The 24,009-nt window shown below is 40.2% G+C and overlaps 1 protein-coding gene across 4 annotated transcripts in view; it reads right to left on the bottom strand.

Moving 5' to 3' along the window:
* The window catches only part of VPS13B (vacuolar protein sorting 13 homolog B), an 883,845-nt gene that overhangs the window by 33,372 nt on the left and 826,464 nt on the right, over positions 1-24,009 (bottom strand). For all 4 annotated transcript variants that reach the window (XM_090040420.1, XM_090040419.1, XM_090040417.1 and 1 more), the window contains 11 exons: positions 19,902-20,057; positions 17,279-17,542; positions 15,017-15,100; positions 14,662-14,837; positions 14,056-14,226; positions 12,116-12,317; positions 10,799-10,987; positions 10,230-10,376; positions 8,539-8,822; positions 6,584-6,711; positions 5,609-5,808 (listed from right to left, as the gene is read on the bottom strand). In XM_090040420.1, the coding sequence (XP_089896546.1) occupies positions 5,609-5,808; positions 6,584-6,711; positions 8,539-8,822; positions 10,230-10,376; positions 10,799-10,987; positions 12,116-12,317; positions 14,056-14,226; positions 14,662-14,837; positions 15,017-15,100; positions 17,279-17,542; positions 19,902-20,057 (2,001 nt within the window). The remainder of the gene's footprint in view (positions 1-5,608; positions 5,809-6,583; positions 6,712-8,538; positions 8,823-10,229; positions 10,377-10,798; positions 10,988-12,115; positions 12,318-14,055; positions 14,227-14,661; positions 14,838-15,016; positions 15,101-17,278; positions 17,543-19,901; positions 20,058-24,009) is intronic.

The following is a 24,009-nucleotide window of genomic DNA, read 5'->3' as shown; positions in this document are numbered from 1 at the left end:
AGGGAAAACAAGTTTAAATATTATAAAAGTAACTAATGACCTTCAAGCTCTGATTACAGACCACTGAGAAAATCATGTCCCCCCTGAAGCTCTCTAAAATGGCACTCAAAAAGCAAAATTATGAGTATTCTGAGTCTGAACCTTTTTGAGAAGAGTATCACTGTGCTTTGCTGTATGTTCCTATAATTAATCCACGATCTACTAGCTATGACAAAGGGAGATCACATATTCATGCTTTTACAAACATGAGCATGATATTGTGTTTGAACAAAATCTAGAACACCTTAGTTTTCTACCACTTAAAATGGAAAATCCTGCTTTATACCCAAAACTCTGGTAGCAAGACAATCTCCTGCATCACTACGACAATGCGGATGTTAAATCAGGGGAGAGAAGGCAATGAATTCAGATGCTGCTGCATTGTGTTTTGCTTACAGATACAAAAGCTTTCATTTGGGAACCAAGTGTGCTTACAGATTAAACATTCTTATGAAGCAAATAGGATAAGGTATTAGTTTGGTACTTCATTTTATGACACTTTTACTGATTTTTATTTTTTTCCCTTAAAAACCTACTGTTTTATTTGGCATATCACCACAACCCTTGCTAGATCTGTGGAAGAGAGTTTAAGAACCGTTTACTAACTTTTAATGACAGGACTGATCAGCTACACCACGGCTGTCTAAACAGCAGGGCTGTCTACAAGCTCCTTCCTGGCTACCACTCCCCTACTGCTCATCCTGTGGCAGCAGCTGAGGCCTAGGGACAGACATTCGAAAAGCCTGAGCCTGAACTGATTCAATCTTTGCAGGTTACTCTAACCTGGCTAAGCTAAATCAGTTTTGTAACCAGACAGACATCACAGAAATGCAGGCACATGCCTGCAGTGGCTCAGGCTAGAAGCCAGGGAGCACTACAGCAGCCCTGCCTTCCACAGAACTGGTGGGGCATGGCTAGGCTCCAGCAGGATGCTCTGATTAACCCAGGAACTGATAACAGTGTTTATCACCTCTAATCAGTGTTTATCACCCCATTAAGAAAATAATAGAGGGACATTACCAACTACCTGTTGATTCTGCCTGGACTATAGCCAGTATGTGGTCTGCAAGCCAATGCACAAACACCTCCTCAGCAAGGCAGAGGGGAGGGGGGAATTCCTGCTTAGCAGGGCATGGTGAGGGGGGGGAGGGGTGAGCGGCCTGCAGTCTCTGCCTGTGCTGCAGCCAGGGAGCAGAGGGGAGCGGCCAGCCCTGCTGTGGAGCAGAGAGCCCTGCCCAGCCTAGAAAGCATGCCAGGATGCTGGGGGTTTCTGGTTTATCTTAAACCAGCAAGGAGTCTGGGACAAACATTGTGTAAACTGGTTTGAGCTAAATCAGTTAAGTCTGATACTACATTCAACCAGGCTTATCTCAAACAGGTGTCAGCCATTCTCAAACTGGTTTATGTGCACTGAGCATCTGTTCTGTTACAGGTTTAAGTCAGTTTTTGATTACTTCAACCAGTTTCTGTGTAATGTCTGCTCCTAGCTGAGGTCTCCAGGCTCCTCTGTCTTCCACTTCGTATCCCACTACCGGGGTCAGGGTGGCACAGTGGAAGGGGACTGGGTTGCCCATGCAATGAGGGAAGGCACTGGGTTGTTCACATGGCAAGCGAGGAAGCCAGACTGCCTAGACTGTGCATATGGGGGCAGAGGGGGTGAATTGCCCCTACGGTGTGCCAAGCCAGGAGTGGGGTGAGACAATGTGTGTGGCAGAACGGGGGTTGGGAGCTGGATTGCCTGTGCAACAGAGGAAACAGTTCTGAGGGGGGGATGGGGACCTTGACCCCTTTGGTCTCCTGCCCACACAGCATGTGGCCTCCGGGTCCCCAGAAGTTGGACAGCCCTGAGCTCATGTCAAGCTGGCAGTGTCCTTTGACAATAACAGGGTGGCATAGGTGTCACTGAAGAAATAATTTGTCCTGCAGAATCTTTATTACTGCTACTGATTCACCAGAATGGGACTCCCCAGTCCCACCAAAATCAGCCTCAGGCTGACCTTCAGGTCCTCAGGGAGAATTTTGCAAGGTCAGCAGTTAGGAAACAACATCTTTTATAAGATGGGCATGTTTCACTGGGAAACCAGGCTTTTCTTGGTGAGAACATGGAAAGGTTTGTTCCTTCTTCAAAAGCTCAGGTCAGGTACAAAAGAAAGAAATACAAACACAGAGAATTTGCCAGGCAAAACTTAAAAAAAAGGAGAGGACATGGGAAACTCAGCATCCAGCTCTGATGAAAAGGAGACCAGACTGTTGACAAACCAACTGTGAGAACATTATGTGAAATCCAGTAGTTTATAAGGCATCCAATTTTATGTGCGATTGTTGGATTTAAGATAAGGATTATGGTAGTTTGATATTATTGTAGCTGTAACTTGGTTTACATGTTCCACATTACAACTGCAAAATTTGTTTTCTATGGAACAAAAACCTGAACAATAGCAGGACTGCAGTGAACGGACATTATTTGCAGCCATTCAGCCTCTGGCTGTGATCACAGATCACATAGTTAAGTAAGGCCAGCTGTGGTCAGTCCTTGGATGAGAAGACAATGATCTTCATTCTGAACAAGTTCTGAACCAGTGCCCAACCACTGTCCCACGTGTCACTGTTCTGTTAAGAACAACTGTGGCTATTATACTATAGTTACCACTGTGGTGCCCAAGTACTGTATCTATACTACACATACTGTTTTCTTTCTAATGGGATGTAAAACTGAATTCCTGACCATTTTTGGTTATTAAAATGCTACAGCATGTTGTAAAAGTATAGAAGAACTACCCCATGTCACATATTAATTTCAAGTTGGGCATTACTGTACATTGCACACACCTCAAATTCCCTTCCTGCTTTCCACTGGATAAAGTATCTTCTTTCCTTTTTTGAAATCTTGGGTAGTTTTTTTTGTTGTGCACTTAATTTCCCACATTTCTGTTGGCGCTGCAACTGTTTTGGGTATAATCATTCCTAAATACAGAGACAGATTTTGCCTATAATTCCATGGAGGTGAAAGGTTTGGGAGAGGCATAAAATCTTTATAAGTCTCTAGTACTCAGGAGATGGGATGGCCAGGATCTCAACACCTGTGCTTTCTGAGCACAATTCCTAGAGGATTGGGCTCAAAAATACCCTACCGCCTGCAGACAGACCTAAACCAGTGGTGAGGGTAAAGGCAAGTAGACACTGGAAGGAATGGCTTCTCCTCTGTATAGTTGACCTAGCGGCATTCTGTATATCCCTGTATGAGGGAGGGGCTTGTGGCTTTAAGGTCCGCAACCTACCTCTCAGTTAATAAAATTTACAAGTAAATTGGTATTTTGCAGGACAGAAGACAACAGATATTAACTGAAATCAGTCATGGTATTGTCATCATTATTAGCTGCCCCTGGAGTAAGTTTAAGATCCACAGTTCAGAGTTACCGCAGGTTTTGGTGTCCCATCTGTTAAAAATACTAAATTTGTTTAAGAGACTTTCTGAGGCAACTTATTCACAGACTTATTGTCTGTTGCACAAACACATATTTCCATTTAGCTGCTTTTAATTTGCTGTCTCTCTTTTTTATCCAAGGTTCTTGGTTTATTGCGTTACAGAACCAAAGGAAAGTGTGGTGAATTTTCAAGATATCTTCACATTTTTATACATCTCAATTTAAAGCTAATCTCAAAATGGATAGATATGAGTAAATCTTACAGGAACCAAAAGCCATGCTCTTTCTATGGGAATAAATGAGTGCTTATGTTTACTATGACATAAAACAAATGATCTATGAACCTGTATATCTCAAAAAGTTTAGAATCCACACTTGGGCTTTATACAAAAGAGGAATGTTATGTCTTTAAAGATTCCAAGGGCTCCTTGAAAAAAAAGACTGCAAGTAAATCCTAGTATTTCAATAACTATGCCATCAATAAAATATTCAGGTCACCTATACATATAGAAGCCTGAATCTATTTATGAGAGAGCATTAAGTGTTTCTGGAAATGTTCTAAGTAGAACTCAAGGCAGAATCTGAGAACAGAAAAAGATGTTGATGATATCTGATTCACTGCTACCCTGTTAAAACTGATCTTCCTGATCAAACTGGAAAGGATAGAAAAGAGCATTCATTAGAATATTTTAAAAATATCTGTCATTTAGCATTTCTGCAATGCTACACTAACTTTCAAAACAAACTCATGGACTTCTACACATGTAAAAAGTGTGAGGAACCTATCTTACCATAACAGCCTATTTGTATGGACTGAAATGGAAATATTTTGCCTTGGGACAGAAGTTACACACAAACCAGTTTAAGTAATCAGATACCAGTTTAAACTTGTAACAGAACAGAAGTTCAGTGCACATAAACCAGCTTCAAAATGGCTGAAACTGGTTTAAGATAAACCTGGTTGAATGTAGTATCAGACCTAACTGATTTGGGTCAAACTGGTTTATGAAAATTCTGTCCCAGACCCCTTCCTGCTTCAAGTTAAATCACAGTCCCCCAGCAGCCCAGCTTGCTTTCCAGCACTGGACTGGACTGGACTGTGCTGTCTGCTCCAGCAGAGAAGGGTTGGGATGGGGGCGAGGCAGGGACTGCCTCCCCACCCAGGCAAACCCCAGCTGGGGTCTGGGGCCAGAGAGGGAAGGTTAAACTTCCCTTCTCTTGAGTACAAAGCTGCTCTGCTAAAAACTTACTGCTGGCTGTGACTGTGGACTACAAATTTCAGAGGCACCTGGAAGCAGGAACAGGAAGTGATGAGCAATCCCACAGAGTCCTGCTGCTGTAATTCTGGACTGCAAATCCCAGAGTTCAGGGGTATCAGAAAGACAAAGTGAACACAGCCCACACTGGCTATGTGCCAGAGTGCTGTACTCTACTCTACACCTCCCCCACCCATGCTTCTGGCCTGAACCACTGCAGGTATGTGGCTGCATTTCCTGAATCAAAAGAGAAAGTCTGTCCAGTTGTTTCTCAGTTTAATCTCTGCAGTGTAGACTAAGCTGCAAAGACTGAATTGATTCAACTTCAGGCTTTTTGACTGTTTGTACTTAGCCTTTAAGGCCTATTTTGCAGTTCATTTGCTTCATATTAATGGCGAGATTCTCCAAGGCAACCTTACTACTTCCTACTTCAAGTGCTTCATCAGGGAAGACACTGTCTCCTGAAAGTTTATACTGCATATTACTAGTATACATGTCTTTTAGACCAGGATGTCAAACTCGCTCCACTGTCTGGGATGAATCTGGATTGTGAAACTTCCTGCAGGCTAGATTTGGACATGGAGGGAAGGGAGGTGGCAGGGCAAGCTATCACATACCTCTGTTTCAACACACATCACAAAAAGATTTTGGTGCCAGGCCCCACCCCTGCCTGCTCTACCCCCAAATTCCTGGCCCTTTTTACTAGCCTCATGGACCACATGAGACAGGTCCAGATGCTGGATCTGGCCTGTGCGCCGTAAGCTGGACTCCCCTGCTTTAGACTGTGCAAACATTATATACAAGTTTGGACTGCAGCAATGCTCCATTACAGATCCAGAACAAAGCCATTTGAGAGACTGAATTGAAAAATATTTTATTATGATTTACCTGTGTGCCTTGATTATTAATGTCTATAACATCACTCCACTCAGTCATTAACTCATCTGGTGATATCACTTTCAGAAGAACACTGGGTAGCGAGTCTTTGTTTTTGCAATCTGGGTAGTTAGAGACTTGATGATAAAGCTCATGATGAACTGAACATTCAGCTGGAATCTTCCTGCAATAAACTTCAAACTTTGGAGTGTCTGAAATTTTACAGAAGGTCTAAAATTAGGCTCTTTAAATATCCACACTTAGAGATCAATCAAAACTCATCCATTTGCACAAACAGGATATTTTCAACTGCTCCTTCTGATATATTGCCAACACACAAAAAGCTTACTATTATTTTTTGCACATGCTTTTGTTCATAACATAGGTTATATTTGAACAGATTCCTACTGTTCGGCAGAGTACATTTTCATAACTAGAGCAGGACAGAGAAATGTTGACAAACTATCTTTGGGTTGGAATTTGCTGAAAAATGTATGTTCCTTGGGACTATGTTCATTTTAATAAAATTCCACTAATAAATCTACTGGCTTAGCTTCTTGAATCCTTGGGACCTCACATAAAAGAGGAGCTGGTTGCCTTGAAAATCTCTGCAACCAGGCTCATGGCTCCTTGACATTGCAGTTAAGGTATTCTCCAGACAGGCTGCCTCAGACCTGGGGATAGCAAGATCTCTCAAGCTTTCAAGGCAGTAACCAAGTAGACTGCCTCAAGGCTAGGCTTCCCAGGGCTTCCATATCTAGAGCAGCTCACCAGGAAGACTGTATCTGAGCTGGAGCTCCCAGAGCTCCCAGCATTAAAGGAAGTCAAGAGTTTAAAATTTCTCCATAAAGTGGAATCTGTGTTCTCCCGTCAGCTCTAGTCATAACCAATGCAGATACAGAACTGAAACCCTATATTATAAATACATTACCCAATGATTTAGTAAAAAAAATGCTCATTTAAATTACGGCAACAGAAATTCCATACCTTTGATATTCTCCTTCATAAGCAATGGGACAGAGCACCTGTTGTGGATAATTATGCGTGGACTAGGGTCTTCCGTAAGAGTTATGTATGTCACCCCTAGATGCTCTTGATAAGTCAGTGCTATAGCCCTGAAGCAAAGTAAGGTGATACACATGCTTAGATCATTTTTGGACTAACTATTGCTTTACCAATTTTTTAAAAATTCAACACCACTTTTGTAAAATTCTTTACTCTTACAGACCTCTTCTCCAGAAACTTACACATTTCAGTATGTGAGTAATCCTACTTGTTATAAATTTACAAAGAAAAGCAACAGAAAACAACTTTAGAGAAACAGCTGATTTCACTGGGACTATTCATGGATACAATTTAGCAGAGGTGTATTGGCAGGACCGCAAAATCAGTTAGCATACATTTGTAATGAACTGTAAGCAAGAAGAATTTTGGGACCAGATTTCCAGAAGTAAATTCTAGCATCTTCCATGCAAGCCTGAAGGCGTATGCTTTTTGTACATGCAAGTATTACTTAAAATAAAATCAGTAACTGAATATTCTGCAGCAATGATTCTGAAGAATATCACTCCTTTCAGTATGAGTAGTCTGGACTACTCCTATAGAGTACTCTTAACATTTTCTGAAGCAAAATGAATTAATTGCAACCTATATTAAGCCACCTGATGTACAATTTTCTGATATACACACACAAACACCTGTTAGCATGTGCAATTTTAATGGTTGCTTCTGAAAAAATGGCTCCTCTAAAGTAATACCAAAATCTAATGCATCTAAAAATGTGAACACGCCAGTTTTTGGAAAAAAGAGGTATGGATTCTTGATATCTGGTTCAAATTCCTGAGGATATTTACATTATCTCTGCCTTTTATTCTTTGCATTCCCAGAAGCCCTAATTTTGGCCAATATCCTTCTGTTTGAGGTTTGCAAGGGAATCTCTGGAGTCCATCAATAACATTACTAACTTACGCACAGGAACTGCTGCTGAATGATTGAACGATTTAAGGTATTCCTTCCTTACTTTGTACAGACTGAACATATTGTTTCTAAAGCACCCCACCCAAATCTGCTGGCTAAGTGAAAAAACATATGGCTGATTCAAAAACACTTCTCAAATTGTTACATGTAACAAATACAGTGTATCAGATGGCTAAAAGACAGTGCATGACAACATCTTTGAGAATCAAGAGATTTTAATCTCTTGCTTAGAATTTCTAGAAATGCTAGGAGTAGAGAAAATATGAAAACGTGGTCTACATGACTATTTATTTTGTGTGATTTTCTTTAATGGGTCATGTGAGGTCTAGATCATATTTAAAAAATTAACAATTAAAAAGTACATTTAATTACTTTTTGCCAATGTATCATGAATTTCATTCATTCTGGATCATAAAAATCAGTTTCAGTTCCTAGCTCTGGCGCAGTGCTGCAATATTTGAGTTACAAGTGCTGCATGGCATTCTTTTAAGTCCAAGGTAAAATGTTTTAATTGTCTTAAAATAATCACCCTGAAAGCATCTGTATTAATATTCAGTTTTGCACAATCCGTTATAGATAAAACCTGCCTTGTGGAATTATATTACTTTGTACTGTACCTCCAACTCTTAAATTCATATTATTTCACAGAAATTTTAAAAGGCGCATCTTCAATAGACATCTTTCCATTCTCCCTTACACTGCACATAATTATATACTTATGAGGAGGAGCCATGTAAATATTAAAATAGTACAACTTGTACATGAATATAACATTCAACCATTTATTATAAAACTGTCTAAAACATCAAGCGGTAACAATTTTTCAAAATTAAAGTAAGAACTGATTTTACATATGGTGGACATATGTTATTACTTCATTTCTATTAATCTCTTATGCTTTGTTTTTAGATGAAGCTTTATCCTGACAGTCAAAGAAAAATGTCATTCACATTTATTCAACATACCTGGTACAAAATCCACTTTCATTACAACTTCCAATGGGTACTGCCACACACTGTCTAGGAATCTCTTGTCTAATGACAGCTGGCAGGCTCCAACACTGAGAATTGTCAGCACATACACCTGGACTGAAACTTAGCAATATATGCTTTTGAATAGAGGACGCTTCTGGAGTAGACTGACCAATGTCAGATGTGAAGTCCCAGCAAGAAACAGAGCTTAATTTTTCATTGGGTGGTTCCCCAGCTGGGTAAATGTTGAATGCACTAGTATCTGGTATGTTTATATACTGGAAAGAAAAAAAAGATACTGTAAAGATATGATAGTTTATGATAAAAAGTAAATTCATATTTAATTTTTATCAATTTTAAAGGGAGCAAACAGAGAATGGTAACTAAGTATCAACTTATCTGAATGCTGGTCTGCATACAGAGTTAAATTCTGCTCTCAGTCATACTCATGTGACCAAACTGAGTAAACTCTGCTCCTAATTACACAGATACAAATTAGGAATAATTTCACTGGAGTCAATAGAGTCGCCATGATTTAAAACTAGTGTGAATAAGAGGTGTGTTGCAAATAATGAATGAAGTATAGAAACTGAACTGCAAATTCTCTGGATTCACTATCATCTTGGCTTTAGGGTTACAATAAAATGCAGACATTGACATGGGCTCAACTATGGTAAAGTACAATTAAGGAGGAGGAAGCTTTTTTCAAAAATGTTTTCTGCAAGCTGCACCACTACTTTTCTTTGTATTCTAAATTCTTCCAGACTACCTGATAATAAAAGTACCATTTTGTAACTAAATATTTGATTAAACCGTATCTGATGCTGCCTGAACTCCATTTATTGTTAGTTCATTTCTTACATATGCTGTGTTATCACTGGAAAACTGATATTAATGATTTGATACAGTTCCATAAAATACATAACATTTGGGTGTCTCTACACATCTATGACTTTCATTTAGATAACCGGAGGCTTCCCAAAAGGATAACTCAAATATTTCAGCTTTCAAGGCTGATGCATCTTTTTTGCTTGAGAACTTAGTACTGGTTCTCAGAACTGTTTCAACAGCCATTATGAGTTATACTGCATATTTTACATAAGTAATCTAATGTCTCTGAACAGATGGGGTGCCTGTAGAGGTGTGAAGAAGCTGCTCTGATGTGTTGTAATTACAGTGCGCCAGAGCAGTCTTAATTAATTAATGTACTCCAGCAGCCCCGCAGCTCATGCGTCCAGTGTCCTCCCACTTCAAAATGGCAGCAGGGCATTTTAACTAAGGCTCTAAATGAGTTTTAACTAAGCAAGCTTTAGTTAAAGCATCCCCCCCCCGCCCTTTTGAAGTGCAGGATGTTGAATACACAAGACACTGTAGGTGCTTTAAATTACAGTGACTCCTGAAACCACTCTAATTAAAGTGCTCCAACCTCCTGAGCATGTGTAAAGATGCCCACGGAGACCAAGTCGAATGAATACTGCAAATGAAGAGATCTGTGTCTGTGCACAGATTTCCGACCGCAGTTAACAACTGTGGCTGAATTTGCTCTAGTTGCTTTGTTTTTAATTAAACATAATGTAACATTATTAACTTCTTAATTTCTTTTTTGCTCATTTTTGTCAGATGAATTTGAGATTTTATTCCTACCTATTTTGAAAACCAAACAAAAATAATATAAAATACTTTACCTCCTCTCCTGACCGAGGCCTTGAAACAGAAATCTGTGGTCTATAATTGAACTGGTATGATGTATTATTAATGATGGTTGTCTTGTCTTCAATCTGTAGAATTTGAATACTATGCTGAACCAGAGAAGAAATGCAGAATTCACACAACTGTAGGATAATTAAAAAAAAAGAGAGTGAAACACACAAATCTTTTTTATTGTGATGTAGTGAGAGAACCATAGCATTTCAGTCTAAAAACCTTGTTGAGACATGTATTTTATAACCTGATCTCCCTCAAATTTATAAGCATAATTATTCTTTATTGGTCAACATGTTTGGGAATTCACAAGTTTAATTTGTGTAATGCAATATTTTGCATTTTATGGATGAGTTGTACAGTATGTCCAGATGACCTAATTCTTTTAATTGCATTTGGTCCATTGTTTATCCTTCCATTGTGCTTTTGAACCTATTAAATTGATTTTGAGTGAAGGTTTTATGTTGTATGCATTTGATAGTTTTTATCTGCTGTAGGATTATTCTATTTTTTAAATGATAAAAGTTATAAATCATCACAATTTCTTCCTAACCTTTTGATGACCTGGGAAGGCACCAAGTTTTATTTCAGCTTCAACAAATCCTTCTTCATCCAATGTTACCACTTCTCCATTTTCTGTATCTTTCCATTTTGGAGAGGTCATGTTATGGACGAGTTTGATTGCCACTGACTTGTGCACAGTGTTTGTGCTTGCCCAGTAGATCCCAATTTGAAAAGCTTCCTGTAAATGAACACTCACCAGAGTTAGCACTTTCTAATAACTCTAACATTCTTGCTACAGTTAATAGTAGTTTTCAAGAGTCCATTTACCTATAACCAAATTCTTTTACCCGTGTGCAAGACTGACATTTTTCCTGTTTAATTTTATATTCTAGGTCTTATAAATGGTATGCTACTATATAAATGTGTCCATGGTTAAAAAAATAACAAACGGCAATGTTTAAATAACAGGTTGTCTACCTTGGATTGATGAAGTATTCTGGAGATGCACAAAATTAATCTAATTGTGTTTACGTGCAGAGACGGGGTTGGGAATTGCAATAAGTGTGTGGCTAGACAAAAAGCATATCAAAGGGAAATCCAATTAAATCAATGTTGTTCAAATTCAAGAAACAGGTAAGCAGTCATATTATCTCCTGCATTTCAAATCCATCTATAGACATAATCAACATGCCTAAAAGTATATAAACTCCACATGCTGCCAATGCCATGAAAAAATGTCCCTCTCAAAACAAATATTCTTTCCTGGATAGCAGCTATACTACTCAGGCCAACAAATTCACAAAGGGCAAGCTAGACTATCAGGTAGTGTGCAGCTAGGATGAGGTGTTAGGTAGCCTTACTAAAACAAAGGGAAAATAGCTGTGCAATCTTCTACTCTGGTTAGAAACCATCACAGATTACTGGGACAGTGGTGCCAGATCTACCAGTACTAGTGATAGGTGATCAGCACCAAACAAGCAGTAGGGATAACAAGCAGAAAACTGAAGAAAGCAATCCAATTATGCATAATTACCAAAGTAGTTCAGGTAGTTGTTAAGATCTTCTCTCTACTCTCTTTCAAAGTACATACTTTCATAGCAACCCTACTAGCTATACTGTACTGAAATCCCAGCTTGTCAATCACTATATTGCATCCTACCCTGTTAATGTGCCTTTGTCTGTATCTATCCTATGTTGCTCATTCAGTATGGCAGATTCCAGGTAATATTTATACCTATGACCCTAACTATGGTTCTGGTAAACTTAATGGCCAAAAAAGCCTGAACCATGTGAGTTGGTAAGCACCCCTGAATAAAGTTTGAACACTTAGAAAAGTTGTGCCTGTTCATTTGAACAGTATTGCTACCTGGAAGTTTGGAGGTACAATTATTTTCCCAGCAGGTATCTGTAGGACTATCTTCTCTCCTTCAAATAGCCAGAGGTCCCACTTGGACTGGTTTATAAGCAGAGCCCATGGCAGGAGTTCTATCAGCAAAGTTTTAACACATGGCTTCCACACGGATAGCTTCACGCGCATTGGGCTATCCCACTGAGTGAGCTGTTCATTACTGTTTGAAATAAGATACCAAGAGAGAGATAAAAGAAAATCATTACTATTGTGAAATAAATTGTTTTTAATCAATTTAGGCTCTTCAGAACATTGTTTATAATACCACTTTATAACCTACCATTCTGAAATAGACTGAGATACTGTCAGACAAATCTATACTGAAAGCCAATATGAACAACCCTCTCTGCAGGGTGTGGTTAAGGTGGTAGAACTCCAAAACTCTTGATTCAAGAGTTCTTAAACCTGGGGTTGGTGTGAACCCTTCAATGTAATACTGAGCAGCCTCTGAGCCAATCTAAATTATTTTCTGGCTGCAAGAGACTCAGTAGATGACTTCCAGAAACACTACTGATGTAATAACTAGTATTAAAACTTGCCTGATTTTAAAATAGATATACCCCCCCTTCTCCTTGATATCTAAAACCTGGCTACTCAGGGCTTTCTTACACTTTGAGCTGCTCAAATGTTGATCAGTGTTAATGCTACTTCGTGTTTGGATCAGTCGCACCTCCGGCTAAAAACTTTCTCTGACTGCCCCCCACCTGCACAACTGTGACTTGCCACTAGAGGGCTGCTGAGCAGGGGCCAGACTAGGAGCTATAGCTGTGAGTTGCTACTTGAGGGTTGGTGAGCCAAGACAGGCTTCTATCCCTGCTCTAGGTGGGGGGAGGGAGAGATGGGTTGAGAGGGCAGGACCATGAAGCTGCAAGGTGGGGCTTCCTTTCTGGGGCAGGGGAAGTAGCTCCCCAAAAAGTGCTTTACCTCACCTCTCCCAGCCACCCTGGGAAGCACAACTAGCACCCCCACACCACAATCGCAATCCCAGTTTAATAAAACATGAGATTTTAGTTCAGCAAATAATTTTTTGCTGGGTCAGAACTGAAGCCATGTGGTCCTGAAGTCAGTGCCCTGAACTAGGAGGCCTTCAAATTATTTATGTGCTCCCTACCCAATATGATCGGTAAATTAGACAGTAGAGCACACTAGGGCTAAGGACAGAAGTTACACATAAACAAGTTTAAGTGATCAGAAACTGGTTTAAACCTGAAATGGAACAGAAGTTCAGTGCACATAAACCAGTTTCAAAATGCCTGAAACTGGTTTAAGATAAACCTGGCTGAGTGCAGTATCAGACTTAACTGATTTCGGTCAAATCGGTTTATGAAACTTCTGTCCCAGAAACCTTCTTGCTTCAAGTTAAATCACAGTCCCCCAGTATCCTTGCATGCTTTCCAGCCCTGGGCTGGACTGTGCTGTCTGCTTCAGAAAGCAGGGCTGGCACCACTCCTCTGCTCCCTAGCTGGAGTAGTGAGAGATGGCTGACAAGGGGGCTTGATATAAGACCTATTATAGTGCCATAGGTACTCAACAGTACTTAGCCCTGATGCTGGTTCTATTGGAAATGAACAAATTGTGGGTCTTATGCATGTTAAATAACATTGCTACACTTCAGTGTCTCAGCTGAGGAAGTGTAATATTTTTGTTGTTAAATTGGTGCTGAGGAAGTAGTAGTGTAAGACCCATTATTTTAGCTATAAGAACTACGTATATAAGAACATTATTTACTTATAAGCATTTTAGCTATAAGAACATTTTCTATTGGTTTCTCCCATGCCTAGAAAAAGGAAATTAAATAACAGCAATAAATACAATATTATAGCTTTTAAGTTATTTTAATAAATACTTCTTCTTTTCCAAGACAATGCAGATTTAATGGAGAATATTTAGTATAGTACCTCTCTGAATCTTTTCTATTATATGGCCAAGCAAGCTGGGCAGTGCTATCTGCTCCATAGAATTCAGAAAGAATTTGATTCACATTGCCTCCTGGATGGGATTTAGTGGCTATCTGTTTGATAAGTGTTGTTGAGATGGGGACTGCACATTCTGATGGATCATCCTCTTCCCTGTCAAATGGAAAAAGAAACATAAATCATTTACAGTGCCAAAGTAAGGCTTGCATGCCACGTTGTGCAGTATCATAAGCATACACTGAAACCTGAATAATCTGGTTCAAAAAAATGTTTTTAATTAACCAGTGACATGAGCTGAAAAAGATTCACAAAACTTGGTAGTATATGGCACCACAGGGGTTTATGGTATATTCCTTCTCAAAATGCCAGAACTTGTATCTATAAGGAGTCAGATGTGGATGTACTGAGGATAACTGTGCCTGGTTTACAAATTCCTCTCACAATTTTCAGGAGCATATGCAATTACCTGTTCTACACAATGCAAGGTAAGGGAATATTCCTGGAAATATTGCACTGTCAATTAAATGACAAAATATTGTTTTTTTTCTATGCGGACAAAATCATATTCATGAAAAGCACAAATTATACCTAGCCTGAAATGTGAGATGATGAGTAAGATCAGGTTCTATATTCTGCAGTGATTTTTCCTGTCCTTTTCCTGGAATAATTTGCATTTCACTCAAGCCCAGGCTTCTTTTCTCCAAATGTATGATAATAGGATCTGGAAGATGGCTCCTCATGATAAAAAGAGGACTGAAAACAATCTACCAAGAAAAAACAAATAAAAAAGAACAGACAAACTTAATATTAACTCTATTCCTGCATCCAGCTGCTGAAACAAGCTGTTAATAAATCTTTGCCTGGGTCATTCTGACCTTAATTTATTTCAGAACATGAAAGGTCAGGGCCATTTAGACTTCTGAGAATGACAAAATGCACTTACTATTCGTTGCTGTACTTGAGAATTAGGCTCTAAAGTCAAAATTGTGCACCACACATGAATAATTGAACTGTTTGAAGATGGTACCTGTATAAAGGGAGATAGACAGTTGGCATTAAAAGTATTTCAGGGTTATAAAATTGAACATTTCATCATGTATCTTGGAATTTTGAGATAATGTAAGCCAATGGAGAAAGAGCACAGTTTAAGAGGAGAGGCAACATTGCTAATTGTTTAACAGAGGGTGCTAAACATGGGACATATTTAAGGTATATAATCCCATAAACTACTGACAGGGTTAGCCTAATCTATTCAGAAGCTATCCCCATCAGCCGTCTCCTGATTGACTGATAAGAAAATGAAATTGAGTTTGGATGGGGAGAAAATGCCATTCCACTAGAATGTAAAGAAAAATCAGCCCAGGGGATCTTCTCCAAATTGTCAACTGTTACTGGAGACTACTTCCAACTGTAGAAGGAGAAAATAAGGATATGGGCACACAATCAAATTACCTTAAGGTAAGTGAGGTGTGAATACACAATAGCATTAGCTATTCCATGGTGCATGCCTGCCTCATGTGCAGGAGCCACTGCTGCAGCCCCATCCCCTCTGCTCCCTGGCAAACAGGCAGACCCTGGCTGCAGTGGGGGAGGGGAGCAAGGAGGCAAGAATTAACCCCTTTCCTGCCCACTTAGCTTTAATGGAGCCATGCCCACTATTGCCTCTGCTAGGGCTGGTCCCTGCTCTGGCTAGAGAGCAGAGGGGTGGGGTCAGCCCCGTGGCTGGAGCAGATAGCCCCGCCCAGCCCAGAGAGTATGCCAGGATGCCGGAGGAGTCTTGTTTAACTTAAATCAGAAAGGGGTCTGGGAAAGACAAGGCATAAACTGGTTTGAGCCAAATCAGTTAAGTCTGATACTACATTCAACCAAATCTATCTCAAACCAGTTTTGGCCATTTTGAAACTGGTTTATGTGTACTGAGGCTAGGGCAGGCATTCAAAAAGCCTGAGCCTGAATTGATTCAATTTTTGCAGGTTAGTCTAACCTGGCTAGGCTGAACAGCTTTGTAAGCAGACAGACATTGTTTCTGGACTGAGAAAATTCAGGCACATGCCTGGAGTGGCTCAGGCTAGAAGCCAAGGGATGCTAGAGCAGCCCTCCCTTCCCTTCAAACTGCTGAGTTAAGGGGGACATGGCCAGGCCCCAGCAGGAACTCTGATTAGGAAGGACTGCTTGCACCATCCCAGGCTTTTCCCTGTTGGCTGCTCAAGGGGTGGGAGCATTGCCAGACTCCAGCCCCCCACTAGCACTCTGAGGTAAGAGGTGTGTGCAGTGCATGCATCTGTTGATGATATGGAGCTTTTCAATCTCCCTCTCCTTGATTCTTTATACTGTCTGCAGCAAACTGACAAGCAAGCAAACCACCAGGGAGCTGATAACAGTGTTTATCCTCCCATTAGCAAAACAACAGCCTCTCTCCATGAATTCAAACTCTTCTTAAATAGCTTGCCAGCTGACCTGTTGATTAGCTCCAAAAAGCCTTAAACCATCACTGTTCTGTCTACTTGTACCAGCGAAATTGGAGACATACACACACAGACAACTCTCAACATTAGCTAGCATACCACATGCCTAGGGTCCGTGGGGCTGGGGTCTGTGCTGTGTGAGGTGGGAGGGAGGCGGGGATGGATCCTTGCTTCAGCAGCAAGTAGCAAGGGGCAGGTAAGGCAGGGGGAAGCCAGGCAGACCCTGCGTGCCTGCAGTCTTTGCCAGAGCTCCAGCCAGGGAGCAGATGGGAAGGGCCAGCTCTGCTGTGGAGCAGAGTGCCCCAGCCAGCCCAGAGAGCATGCTGAGATGCTGGGGGAGTCTGGTTTAATTTAAACCAGCAAGGAGCCAAATCAGTTAAGTCTGATACTACATTCAATCAGGTTTATCTCAAACTGGTTTCAGCCATTTTCTTACTGGTTTTTGTGCACTGGACATCTATTCTATTACAGGTTTAAACCAGTTTCTGATCACTTAACTGGTTTGTGTGTAATGTCTGTCCCTAGCCATATAGTCTCAACAACAGCTGTACGGGACTGCAGCTGTATTCCAGCTGAATGGAAAAGTGCCTCCTTAGAAGTAAAAGGACTGCATAGCTCATCCTTTACTCAGTGACCTGCTACTGTGAATTAAGCAGGTTCTACAGTATCGAGGATCTATATGGCTAACACTCATGGACATTTTTAAACAGCATATTTAGACATCTATGTTCACTTCTTACCTGGATAACAATGCTATGTTCTGTTTGTTTAGAACCAAGACATACATCTCTTGACCAGTCTTCATCTCCTTTAGCTTTCACACTTAACTCTGTCAGCTCACTGTTTTCTAAAATGTAGGAAGGTAGCTTCTGTTTGGCTGCAAGGCAGTCAATATGTTCTTTCACAACTGCTTGTCCATCCTGACCAATGTAGTGCTGAACCATTTTAAGTTCAATGCTTTCAGACAGGTAACTACAGACTATTTGTCTTCCACAGATTATGATCTAAAATGCAAAAACAGACAACTTGCACAGAACCAGTTTATAGAAAGGGAAAAAAAACCTTATTCTCAATGGCACCCTTCAAAGAACTAATTTTTTAAACATGTTAAGTATTGCCTTACTCTTAAATGTTCTTGGATAATATTATATCAGGGGTGGCAAATATACAATCCATGGGCTAGTTCTTGCACATGGAGCTATATAATTCAGCCTATGGGTCTCTGGATTGACCCCATGTTCTGGCCCAAACCCTGCCCACTACATGCAGCCCACACCCTGGATTTGCATGCAGTGCCAAGTTCAACCCTTGCACTGTGGACAGTGCATAGCTTGTGCCAGCCCCAGGGCCCATGTGCACAGTGAGGTCTGGGGTAGTACATGCTCCGCGTGGAGTGTGGGACTGATTTAAGGCAGGATTGTTGCTCCATTGCAGTGACTTGGTCAGGAGGGAGTTGCATAAAGTGCATGCTCCATACTAGTTCACCATGTTGTGTGAAGTACACAACTAGTTCAGCCCTACCTGCTATGGACAACATGCACCACACCTCCAGGGCTTTTTGGGTATGGGCTGAACTCAGCACTGCATGTGGCAAAGTGGGTCCAGTGCATGGGCTGCATGCAGTGCCTTGGACTAGCCCTTTGTGCTGTCTATACTGCTAGGTCATGCTTGCATGTTGCAGGCAGAACACAGTCCCTGGGATTGGCATGTTCTTTGTGCCAATCTGGCACAAGCTGGATCTGGCTCTGCAGGCTGGAGGAGAGTAGTGGGGGGTCCTGGTCTGGCCCACAGACTGGCTCAGGAATGTTCATCCAGCCCATGAGGCTGGATGAGTTTGACACTCCTGTTTCAAAAGAAGTTTTATACTGAAAGAAATAAGCATTTTTCCCTGAGCATTTCAGAAAGTGGTGTGTGTAGAGTGAGTGCTTTAGCTATTCTAGCTAATTTATGCAGAAAAATACTGTTGTGACTGGCCATATAACGGAAAATTTCAAAGAAACACAGACTTTAAGATGCCCCCAAAAATGCAAAAATAATATGAGTTTGAAATGAACAGTGTCTAAAAATTAAAAAATGGCCTGTATAGTGTTAGGTATATAGGGTTCACATACATTGAACTTTACAGTTTGGGGAATTATTTGTTGTGGTTATAACTCTGTCCTTGCTTTCCCCGATGTCTCAATATATTGCAATACTCTTAGTATGTGGTGTCATCACTATAGAATTCTAGTACCCCTTGGATGCAAACAAAAATACTTTTCAAGGGACATACTGAAACTACATATCCTAATAGTTACCTAGAATTCACTGTATAAACAATCAAGTCTTTGCAGCATGTTTATAGTTTTAAAGCTTACCATTCAATTCCAAACCCCATATGAACACTGCAATACGCTTTCAGAATAAAAACGAAAGCTCACAGGCTATGAGGACATCTGTAAGCTTACAAGCTAAAGCGGCATTGACACTGTACATTTTAAACACATCTATCTAAAAATTGACCAAATAATTTATTGTTTTCTGAAAAAATAAATTACATTTGACAAGAAACTATGTTTGGCTTCTGCACTGCTTTAAGGATACAATGCAGCATTATGTCAATAACCATACCTACATAAAGATGTTACTATGGTGTTATCTTGGTTCGCTTTTCATCATTAAGAGTGCACCTCGCAGCTGTTACTCTTCCAGCAAAGACATCAGAGCTCCCAATGGAGCCAGGGAAAACTGCTCTGTGATCAGATGAATTGCTGTTGAGCAACACAGGGTGCTCTCCCACATCTATGAGCTGAATGTGTTATGTCCACCACATGCTCTGGCTCCTGCCAATTTATGCAGAGCTATTATAATATTATTACAGAAACTGGTTTTAACACCTGATGGCAAAAGTCAGGGCACAGTAGCTCATTTCCAAATTGTTATTTGGTTAAGTTCTTTTTTTCCCTTCTTTTATCTGAATAAGGACCTGACTCACTCTCTCTTATAAAAGCATGAGCGATGCCTTTTCAAAAACAAAAACCATTTCTGCTTTTCAAAAGCACAAAAATGTGCCAGAAACTTTATAACTTCGCACTGTTAGAAATCATAAAACACGCAAAGAGATGTTTTACAAAATGCATAAAAAATGTGCTGAGAATTGAGGTTTTTTTGTGCCAAGATTCATACTAGAGTGAATTCTTATAGCAAAGTTATAAAAACTCCTGAAAGTGTGTCTTTAAGTCCTGCTAGGCTCATTATAAAATGGACGCTGCTGTCATTAAAAAGAAAAACTAAAATTGATCATGCACTATTTATGTAAAAACCACAACCTAAATTACTCAGATTAGAAATTATTCTCTTTTGAGTGCCTCTAAGTACACTTACTTGTTTCTGCACTCCACTGAGCTGCTGAACCTTGATGATGAGTGAAGCTGTCCTGCCCTTGTACTGAATGGTTCTGATAAAGGTCCCTGCATTGTCCACACAGAATGGTTCAGACCACCGCCAGTTTCCCCAGCCTTCAATGCAGATGTGCAACAGCTGGAAAGAAAACAATCATTCCTTTAATTCACAACTGAGGGGGGGAAGTCTCATACTAGAATGGAAGTTCCAATGCTAGGAAATCCTTCCTTAGAAATGCCAATGGCAAACATATTATGCTTGAATAATTCACCCATTTCTAGATTTGTTAACAATATAAAAAGCAGAAGTAATACTCTGATTGCACTACAGAACTATCAAAATATATTTTTATATGATATACAGTGTATAATGATCTCAAACACTAAAGATCTAGCATGAAAATCTTTAAAACTAAACAACACACTAAAGAGCAGGGTACAAGAAACTGATTTAGAAATGCACTTCCTTTGTAATTAGCAGGTCCGCAATTCAGATGCAGAACATTTTTCCCTTGAAGTTATTAGTTGCAACCCTCTTTTCCTCTATCTTCCTTTCTCCCCAAAACAAAGCAAATCTGTATGTCTGCAATTTGTGCTCATAAATGTATTAAATGAATACACATTTAAATACAGTACTTAACAATGAGAGACATCTTACTTCTTGTCATAACTTTTGTTTAAGGTACTGTCTTGTGCACATAAAGAGAAATTTCACTGCAACACTATATCATTATAAATATATTGTTCCACCAATGAGAACCTGTATGACCACACTTATTCTGAATGCCTTTTTCCAGTTTTACTTCAGTCAGTTCCAAAGTTTTCTATATTTTTATCCATTATTCACAAGATATGACAGAAGAGACTAGGTGGCTGGGTTCAAGCCTACATTTCTTGTATGAAACATTTTGGGACAGTGCAGGAGCACAGTGTAAGCAGGCTTTACTGTAAATAATTATTGTAAATAGTTCCCTAAGTTGATATCTATATGCCCTTTTCACTTCAGGGGAAGATGGCAGTCTGGGACTGGCAGCAGGGCCCAGACACTGCCCCTTGATTGGATTCTCGTGATTATATGTTTTATTGTTCTGGGTGAGTGTTGTCATCATGTTACTACAGTATTGTAACTGTTTTCTTGCAAGCATGGCTGACTGGGCCTCAGGAACAAGGTTCTGAGAGAGCTGGGCAGAGAAAGAACATCCCACAGCAGAACTGGGAGAAGGTCCCAGGATGGACAGGGAAAAAGTCCCAAGGTGGACAGGGAATAAAGAAATGGTCCCAGGGAGGACTGAGTAAAGGCCAAGTGAGGACAGCGGCAACTGAAATGGCCCAATACAGCCTGTTTTGGAGCAGATATTGTGCTGTTTGGGACCCCTCCTCTTTAAAGAAGAAAGAGGAGGTGACAGAGGAGCTCACAGGTGGGGGTGCTATGGATCACTGGGAAGCCAGGGTCTGGGAAGCACCAGGGTCTCAAAGCAGAGCGTTGCCCATCAAGAAGCTACAACAGGGCTGGCTTCAGGGTCTCCTTCAGGAGAGGAGGACCAAATAAGGCTGCTTTTTGGAGGAGTCCCAAGGAAGAGCTTTCCCATTCACCTCAAAAGGGGTGTTTGATCCTATCCCTAGCCCGCAGAGGAGTAAGCCAGGGTTAATAACTGATTACAGCTCCATTTCAGTCAAAGATGCTGCATCAATTTATACCAACTGAGGATCTACCTGCTTAGCTCTAAATATTTTGCTATGCAAAACTAAGAACCTATATTGATATAGATGGGATCAAAACAATAAAAATTCTGGGTAAAATTCATTTCTTACAAAGGGCCAAAACACTTGATATGTATAGACCATGTGGGAACCCTCTGTTCCAGCCTGAATTTTACTCTGTATTTGGGCATCTGTCATTAATTAGTTTAATTAACTGGAAACAGGATCAAGCAGACACTATGATTACTACACTAATTAAAAATAGAAGTTGTGAGTATTAAGTCTTGCATGTTTTTTAAAAAAATAAAAGGAGATAGTGAGTCTATAGGGTCAAGGGTGATGGGCCGAGTGTCTGGATATTATGCTTTTCCTGTGTTTTTAAGAAGCAGTCACTTCTAGGACTTTACAACTTAGGAGCCTGTTTGCAATTTGTGGTGTTCTCAGCACAAGATTACACACAAAACAAAAATTTTCAAAAGCCACAGTGGGTGGCTTTGGAATTGCTCGAGTGATGACTGTTGCACCCATATTCATATTCAAATTACTTTATGTTAGAAATAGGCTTAATGGTTAACATTTTTACACACACACACACATGCAAGTATCTTCAGGAAAAGTGTGCTTTATGGCACAAAAGCTCTAACAGTGTGATGTTTAAATATTAGTTACACAAAAAGGAAAACAACTGGAGTGGCTGGAACCATTTCAGTTTCTTATGGCAGCAGCTGGGAAGACAGCTCAGCACATATGAAAATTAAAAGAAACAAGAAAGCTGTTTACTTTGGAGAGACTAGGCACTGGACATGACAAGAAAATAATGAGATACTAGGGGGGCAGTCCCAGCTACAATGTATTCAAAATACTCAGCAAGCCAAAAATAGGTGTCACATATAAAGAAGTAATTGACAATTAGCATTTGCATATAACCTCAAATCCAGAATGGCTCCCTCCCTGTTTAAACAGCTTGTTCACTCGCTGAATGTTGCTATCATCTTGCATGTAGTTGTCATTAGTTCTCAAAATGTTGACTTAGTAACCTTTGCATCGCAAGGATTTACTGTACATGCATTTGATTACAGTTCACAAAAAGATTAAGAGAACACATTGGTATAATATCCTAGTAATTACTTTAGACATTTGTTCCTCTCAAAACATATAAAATACCTGGGAATATTATGGACAACATGTAGCAACTTGCATATTTTATTTTAATTTTACCGAACATATTTGTACTCATGGCTTATTAATAGCCTGAATGACTTATGTTTACTTTAAAACCCTGTAGTTGTCTCTAAACTTTCAAATACAATCCATCTAGAAATATTTTTATTGTATTTATTAAGATGGGTATGTACATACCATTGATTTATTTTCTGTATTTTCTCTCTATTAGGGAATAGGTTGTTTTGACTGAACTATACTGGTTTATACTGTAGCCACAGCCAGAATGCCTCCCATCTGTGGGAGCTCAGAATTGCTGAAAGGGGCCCTCCGTGCAGAGCAGGAGGCATCTGCAGGCCATTTCAAAGTGATCACCTTTATATTTAACAGTCACACCCAAAACAAAGGAAGGTGCCTCTTGTGCATAAATACAGGCTATATCAGCTTTAACGAGATACTCCCATGCACACAGTCAATGTTCCTACATCCATGCTGGGATTCCTACATCATAAACACAACATTCCTACATCCACCTGGCTGGGGTCATCTGATCCCAGCACCTGTTCCTGCCCAGGGCAGGGGGTTGGGCTCGATGATCTAATAGGTCCCTTCCGACCTTAAAATCTATTACTGGCTGATTCTCTGGAAGTGAATGAAACTGGCACTGGGTAAACAGAGTAAGATGAAGGGGACTGGCACTGGGCTAAAGGAACAGAGAAAGCAGCATTCTCCCTCCACATCAGTGCCATGCCAGAAGAATAAATTGACGTAAGGAAGGTGAAACCACATATCAAAACTCTATGGACATTATTCTGTTTTCACTGAAATCTTAAAAGATGAGGCTCCAAGGGCTCCCTCTCCAACCTGCCTGAAACTTTCTTCTCTTTACCTATTTTTTTTTCTCCTCCAGTTTACGTTTGTTCACGTTTTCAGTGAGTAATGAAAGAGATGCATAAGAATGGGTAGTGTCACCTGATAAGGCACAGAGGTTTTGCCCTAATACTTCCAGATATGTAACTATGCACATTTTATACATGTAATCCAGGGACTTCAAGATTTTTAATCTTGACTTCTGTATGGTTTACCGAATTGACCAAGTTAAACTCTTTCTTCCTATTACTCTGGTTAACTGGCATGAGTGGGGTAAGGGGCGAGCGAGGTGTCTAAAAATGCTGGTTATCTGAGACAGGGGTTTTCAACCTTTTTGAAAATGCTTGGGGAGCAGGGGG

This window comes from Crocodylus siamensis, chromosome 3 (assembly GCF_052110815.1).
Source record: "Crocodylus siamensis isolate JL-2025a chromosome 3, ASM5211081v1, whole genome shotgun sequence".
NCBI classification, from domain to species: Eukaryota; Metazoa; Chordata; order Crocodylia; family Crocodylidae; genus Crocodylus; species Crocodylus siamensis.
The sequence above is the reverse complement of the archived record's forward strand: the minus strand, read 5'-3'. Positions and strand labels throughout refer to the sequence as shown.